The sequence below is a fragment of the Hypomesus transpacificus genome, chromosome 24 (assembly GCF_021917145.1).
Source record: "Hypomesus transpacificus isolate Combined female chromosome 24, fHypTra1, whole genome shotgun sequence".
Classification (NCBI taxonomy): domain Eukaryota; kingdom Metazoa; phylum Chordata; class Actinopteri; order Osmeriformes; family Osmeridae; genus Hypomesus; species Hypomesus transpacificus.
The window spans coordinates 2,446,858-2,453,757 of NC_061083.1; the positions used below are offsets into that span (position 1 = coordinate 2,446,858).

Below are 6,900 nucleotides of genomic sequence, written 5' to 3' on the forward strand. Positions count from 1 at the left end.
AAGATATCTTCGTTGGGCAGACAAAAAGAGCGAGAGAGGGGGAGCTCATGTTAGATTAGGACAGTGGTCCCCAGTCCTTTTTGACTCGTGACCCCATTTTGAAATCGTCAAACTCGACTGAGCCCGGCCATACAAAACACAGACACTTTTATGCTAAAATATATTGTTTTTGATCATGTAATCATTTGAAATACTTTGTTGCAAGTAAACGTTCCGATTAGATCACATTTAGGATGTTTATTGTATGTTATTGTGGAGCCACAGGCAGAATAGCCAGGACGGGCCATAGATTAGTGGACAGCATGAGGATTTTATCTTTCCGTCTCAAAATGGTGTGCAGGTTCGTAGCATTTTCAAGACTTAGCGAGATAGATCTCCTCAAAAGATGCTGTTAAAGCTTCCTCGCTGACAATCATCGCCTTTCTGGGGAACAGGTTATTCAGCTCGGCTTTTTATATTTCTTTTCACAGAAAGATTTTGGTTTGCCGACATGTTCTATGTGTTGTATCCCAGGGTCGGGAACCACAGCATTAAAACCACAGCATTAGAACCTCATGCATTTTACATTCCACGTTGTCTCATGTTCACACAGATGGATTGGCAGATCCATCCGTGTGCGCATGAACACACACACACACATACACACACAGCCACACATGCACCGTGGTGAATGCATCTACACAAACACAAGTCTCAGCCTGTGTGCACAATCACTCTCACTCTCACACACACACACACACACACAGACAGACAGAAACACACACACACTAACACAAACAGCCACGGCCTACACACACAGTCGCACGCACGCACGCACTCACGCACACACACACGCACACACACGCACGCACACACACACACACACACACACACACACACACGCACACACACACTCACTGGTAGAAGGTGGTCCAGCCGGTCTCGTCAGCCTTGGTGGCCAGCAGGCCCGAGCTCCCGGCGTAGGCCAGCAGCGCCACCTCCTGGCCCTGGGCCGTCACACTCTTCAGCCCCCCGGCAGGGTCCAGCCCCAGGCTCACCACCTGGTTCTCCGGCAGCAGCAGCAGCCTCAGCAGGCCCCCCCCGGCCCCCCCCTGGCCCTCCCTCCTCACGCGCACCGTGTTGTTGCAGCTGTCCGCCACCGAGGCCAGCTCGCCGTCCGCGCCGTACGTGAAGTTGTAGAGCGGCTCGCCCGTCACCAGGCTCACCGTCTGCAGGTGGAGCCCCTCGCCGCTGAACACGTAGAGCTCCTGTTCCCGCGGCGACGCCACCTCGTACGGGCCCGCCCCCGACGGGCTGGCCACCGCCCCCGACAGCGAGGGCACGGGCCGGTTGGCCCGCACGGCTCGGATGCGGATGTTGTTGAGGTCGGCGACGAACAGCGTGCCGTCGGGCGACACGGCGAGCGAGGCGGGCGAGTTGAGGCCCGCGTCCGGCGCGTAGCCGTCGTCGCCGTAGAAACAGTTGCAGTTGACGTCGTTCTTGCAGTCGCAGTCGGAGGCGGCGCCCGCCAGCAGGGAGATCTCCCCATTGGTGCTCACCTGAGGGACAAACAGAACGAACATCGGAAGGAAATTCGTTAATACCACACATGAGGAGACCACGACACACATGAGGATCATAATATCTGTCACCATGAACCCGACAGGCGTGTTTGTTGACATCTGTGGTCAATACAGTCCTGTATGTCTACCTGTCTGACACGGTTGATCTTTTTCTCGTCCGTCTCGGTGATGTACAGGATGCCGGTGTGTGATAGGGCGATGGCTGTGGCGCTCTCCAGGGCGGCATGGATTGCCAGCTTGCTGAGGCTGTAGTCTATACCCGGCACCTGGCAGTGCATGGGCCGCCCCGCGATGATGCTCACCTGAGGAACACCCAGCAGTTCAAATCAAACCGGTCCCCATCAGGGCGATTTCAGCAGGAATGTGGCTTTGGGTCGGTTTGATTTTATATGCCCCATTTCGGAGGGCAGAGGGACTGTGTTCAGACCTGGTGGTTCTCAGTGATGCGCAGGATGACGTTGTTCTCCAGCACGTAGAGAGAGTTGTCCATGGGATTGACAGCCAGGTCTGTTGGCCACTCCAGGCGAACCTGAGGGACACAGAGGGTTCCTGTCACAGCTGTTCCTCCCTCCATACATCCCCCTCTCCATCCATTCTTCTTTCCTCCCTTCATCCCTCTCTACTTGTCACCATTCCCCCCATCAAACAAACCTTGCCTTGCTCCTTCTAACCCTCCCTCCCTCCCTCCCTACCTGGCTGACGTCCATGCTGGCGTCACAGCTCAGTGGTCTCACGGCGGTGAGGTCGTTGGCGCCTAGCAGGGTGGAGATGATGCCGTTCTGGTCCACCTTGCGGATCATGGTGGCATCCACAAAGTACATCAGCCCGTTTTTATCCACAGCGATACCTGAGAGACAAAACAAACAGGGAGAGACAGACAGTTAGACAGACAGGGAGGTAGACCGGTGAACAGACAGGTAGACAGACAGACAGACGGGTACACAGACAGACAGACAGAAAGGAGATAGACAGGAGACAGACAGGTAGACACAAGGCACACCGACAGATGCACAGACAGACAGATAGACAGCAGACAGACAGGCAGACCGACAGGTAAACAAGCAGACAGGCAGACAGACAGGTGTACAGGAGACTCCAGGCAGCCAGACAGCGTTACACCTTCAGGGCTTCATACAGGGTGGGTTTCGTTCAACCACAGCAGCTCCACTGATGTGTTGCAACCCCAGACTGTCCTAGTTTATTTCCCTCAGTGTCTCCTTATCTGGTTCCCTTCCTCACTGACATCTGTCTTTCTTTATTCATTTTACTCCACTTTTACTCTCTCTTTCTCTCTCTCCCCCCCTGTTCTCTCTCTCTTCCTGTTCTCTCTCTCTCTCTCTCTCTCTCTCTCTCTCTCTCTCTCTCTCTCTCTCTCTCTCTCTCTCTCTCTCTCTCTCTCTCTCTGTCTCTGTCTCTGTCTCTGTCTCTCTCTCTGTCTCTGTCTCTGTCTCTCTCTAGCACCCGTAGCTTCTGTGACATGTCAGCCGTGACAATCTCACCAAGAGCAGACAGAAAGAAGCTTTATTTAGGCAACTATAACCAGGCCCTAAAAATAAGATTGAGAAGAGAGGGAGAGGAATACAAAGGCAGGGAGAGGTAGAGGGAGGGAGAGAGAGGGGAGGAAGAGATGGGGGAGAGTGGAGGAGAGAGAGGGGTGGGGAGAGAGACAGAGAGAGAGAGGGGGAGAGAGAGGGGCCCGGAGAGAGACAGAGAGAGAGAGGGGGAGAGAGAGGGGGAGAGAGAGGGGCCGGGAGAGAATGTGTCAGTAGAGAGGATGAGGGCAGGGAGAGGGCAGACTGATGAGAGCTGGCTGGCTGTGCTTCTGTCTGACAGGAGAAAGGGAACTAGAACCTCTGTTGTCATGCACACACATGCACAGACACACGAACAGACACACACACACACACACACACACAGACACAGACACACGCACACACTCACACACAGGAAATGTGCCATCTCTGACAGTTTGGTGTCATATTGTTCCTATTCTTTTATCCAGACTGCACTTCGCCATGAAAATGACTCCATTAATAAAAGCAACTTGTGTGCTAATCTGGTTTATAACCTGCTTCTGGTACTGTTCTGATTTAGTTGGAATGAAACATCAGACAGCAGATTCATGAAACTGTCATTATGAAAGAAGACAGCCACCACAGGTTTCACTGATGTATTTACGTCTACAGTCTTCTGGAACATTCTGAGGGGTTTCATCTATCAGTAATCGGCTACGTGTTTATCTGGTATACTTGTATCTATCTGGTATTTTCCATCCATCTGATACTTGTATACATCTGGTGTACTGGGCTACTAATATTCACAACCACCGTAGCCCACGTCAACCGACTACATTTCCCATGTTACATCTCACCTTTGGGGCTCATGAGGGTGGCCTCGGTGGCCTTGCCCCCGTCCCCACAGCGCTCGTCGAAGGGCAGACACTGCTCGCCCGTCCCTGCGACCACCTCCGCATTGTCCGACAACAGACCGGGCGGCCGTCAGCGAACGCACGCGGTAAATACGCCGCGAGTTGGTGTCGGAGATGAACAACGCCCCTGTCACCGGGTCAACCGCCAGGAAGTACTTGTGGGTGGGGTTGTTGCTAAGGGAGAGGGGGGGAAAGGAAAGAGTTAAAACCAACAGCTTGTAAACAGTAGACTTAACTGAGGACACATGTCGTAAAGGAGCTGATGGCAATGACCTCCTGGGTCTGTCAATACCTCTTTTTTGCTACATGTGTTCCAACGTTCATGTTCACATTCAGACTTGGAAATGTATACCTCAACTGGGAGAAGGAGACTTCTCACCTGTGTCTGAAATCCTTGTTCCTTCAACGGTTGGCGAGAGAGAGACGGAGAGAGACGGAGGGAGATAGATAGAGCGAGAGATAGAGAGAGTGAGAGAAAGAGACAGTGAGAGAAAGAGAGAGAGTGTGACAACAGAGCAAATGTTAATTCTAGTTCAGTATGGAGAGGGGAGCAGGGAACAGAGCATAATGTGAACAGAAAGCTTAAATACGGTAAAAACCCCCAGGAGAGATGGTTATCTGGTGCACTGTGTGATTCTATCTAGAGATGGTTATCTGGTGCACTGTGTGATTCTATCTAGAGATGGTTATCTGGTGCACTGTGTGATGGTTATCTGGTGCACTGTGTGATTCTATCTAGACATGGTTATCTGGTGCACTGTGTGATTCTATCTAGAGATGGTTATCTGGTGCACTGTGTGATTCTATCTAGAGATGGTTATCTGGTGCACTGTGTGATTCTATCTAGAGATGGTTATCTGGTGCACTGTGTGATTCTATCTAGAGATGGTTATCTGGTGCACTGTGTGATTCTATCTAGAGATGGTTATCTGGTGCACTGTGTGATTCTATCTAGAGATGGTTATCTGGTGCACTGTGTGATTCTATCTAGAGATGGTTATCTGGTGCACTGTGTGATTCTATCTAGAGATGGTTATCTGGTGCACTGTGTGATTCTATCTAGAGATGGTTATCTGGTGCACTGTGTGGTGGTTATCTGGTGCACTGTGTGATGGTTATCTGGTGCACTGTGAGATGGTTATCTGGTGCACTGTGTGATTCTATCTCCATTTCTTTCCCTCCTTGGAGCTTTGCCTGCTTTCATGCTGCTCTCTGAGGATCGCATCCAGAGTGTTCTCCATGCTGCACAGAGACTGTGTCCTCTTCTTACTCCCCCCTCTCCTCACCTCCTCTCCCTGTCCTCCAACACCTCCACCTCTCCTCCTCTCCTCTCCTTACTTCCCCCCTCTCCTCTCCTCTCCTCTCCTCTCCTCTCCTCTCCTCTCCTCTCCTCTCCTCTCCTCTCCTCTCCTCTCCTCTCCGCTCCTCTCCTCTCCTCTTCTCTCCTCTCCTCTACTCTACTTTCCCCCTCTCCTCTCCTCTCCGCTCCTCTCCTCTACTTTACCCCCTCTCCTCTCCTCTCCCCTCCTCCTCTCCTCTCTTCACATCACCTCCTCCCCTGGCTTCGCTCCTCAACCAAGCCCTCAGTTTTTGGCCCTTCTTTCTCTCTCTACCCTCCTCCTCCTCTCCCCCTCTCTGTCCCCCGTCCCTCCATGCTCTCGTTCTCCCTACCTCAGTTCCAGTATGCCCGTGGTATTCATGGATGGGTTACACCCGCCGCACAAAGTTCAGGTCGCCAACATAGAGGCTGCCGTCGATGCCGGTCGCCAGGGCGACGGGCGCTAGGAGCTTGTTGCCGTCGGCGAGACCGTTGCAGCTGGGACAGGATATGCTGCGACGCCGCCCATTTCCCATAACGCTGCTGATGACCGGGGGCTGCTCCGACACAAAGATGTTCTCCCCACTGCCCTTATGGAGGATACCTGGAGAGAGAGGCGGGAGAGGAAGAGGGAGAGAGAGAGAGATGAGAGAGAGAAGAGAGAGAGAGAAGAGAGAGATGAGAAAGAGAGATAGATGAGTGAGGAGAGAGAGAGAGAGACAGAGAGAGAGAGAGAGAGAGTGAGAGAGAGAGAGAGAGAGAGAGAGAGAGGAGAGATGAGAGAAGAGAGAGAGATGAGAGAGAGAGGAGAGACATGAGAGAGAGAGAGAGAGAGAGAATATACAAGTATTAAAGTGCTTAATCGACGGTGTGTATATGTGTGTATATGTGTGTATATGTGTGTGGGTGTAGCAGTAGCGGTAATTGCTGTTGAGGCCTTGTCATCCTCAGACGTGGTGACCATCACAGCAAATCCCTTTTGACTCTTGACTCTCTCTTTAAATCGGCTCTGTGGAGAGAAATGTTGTGCGCGCGCGTGTGTCTGTGCGTGTGCACGCGCGTCTGCATCCCCGAGCTCTGTGCAGAAAACAGACACTCAGACTAGACCTGTTTACTGGCATGCTTAAAGGTCTGTGTTCTCATCCAATTAGAGGGAGACCCAGTGTGTCCACAGTGTCGTTGCTGCATTAATTGTCACAGCAGGTGAGCGTCAATGTTTCCCCTCCCAGCCAGCCTCTAAGACAGCAGGCAGACACGAGGGAAGCCACTGGGGAATTAAGGACTTATACAGTCAACCTGACAGCGTGTTGACTTTTGAAGTGTGAATTTATCCGTGGATCTGTGTGTGTGTGTGTGCGTGTAAGCCAGAGTACCCTGAGTTGTTTTCACCGTGCTTGTAGATGTGTGAGAGTACATTGTGCGAACAGAATGTCTATGTGTGTGTACACGTGCGTGCGGGCGCGCATGTGTGTCTGCGTGCCTGTGCGTGTATGTGTCGGCATGTATGTGTGCTTGGACGTGGGCGCGTGGATGTATGCGCGTGTATAGTACGTGCGTGTCTGCGTGTGTGTGTGTGCACCCACCACTGCGCG

General features: G+C 52.3%; 1 protein-coding gene across 1 annotated transcript in view; it reads right to left on the reverse strand.

Moving 5' to 3' along the window:
• Positions 1-6,900, reverse strand: part of LOC124486869 (teneurin-2-like) — a 127,365-nt gene that overhangs the window by 8,632 nt on the left and 111,833 nt on the right. The window contains 9 exon segments of the mRNA XM_047048748.1: positions 898-1,538; positions 1,691-1,864; positions 1,990-2,091; positions 2,255-2,409; positions 3,934-4,036; positions 4,038-4,164; positions 4,370-4,390; positions 5,662-5,699; positions 5,701-5,912. Coding sequence (XP_046904704.1) covers positions 898-1,538; positions 1,691-1,864; positions 1,990-2,091; positions 2,255-2,409; positions 3,934-4,036; positions 4,038-4,164; positions 4,370-4,390; positions 5,662-5,699; positions 5,701-5,912 — 1,573 coding nt within the window.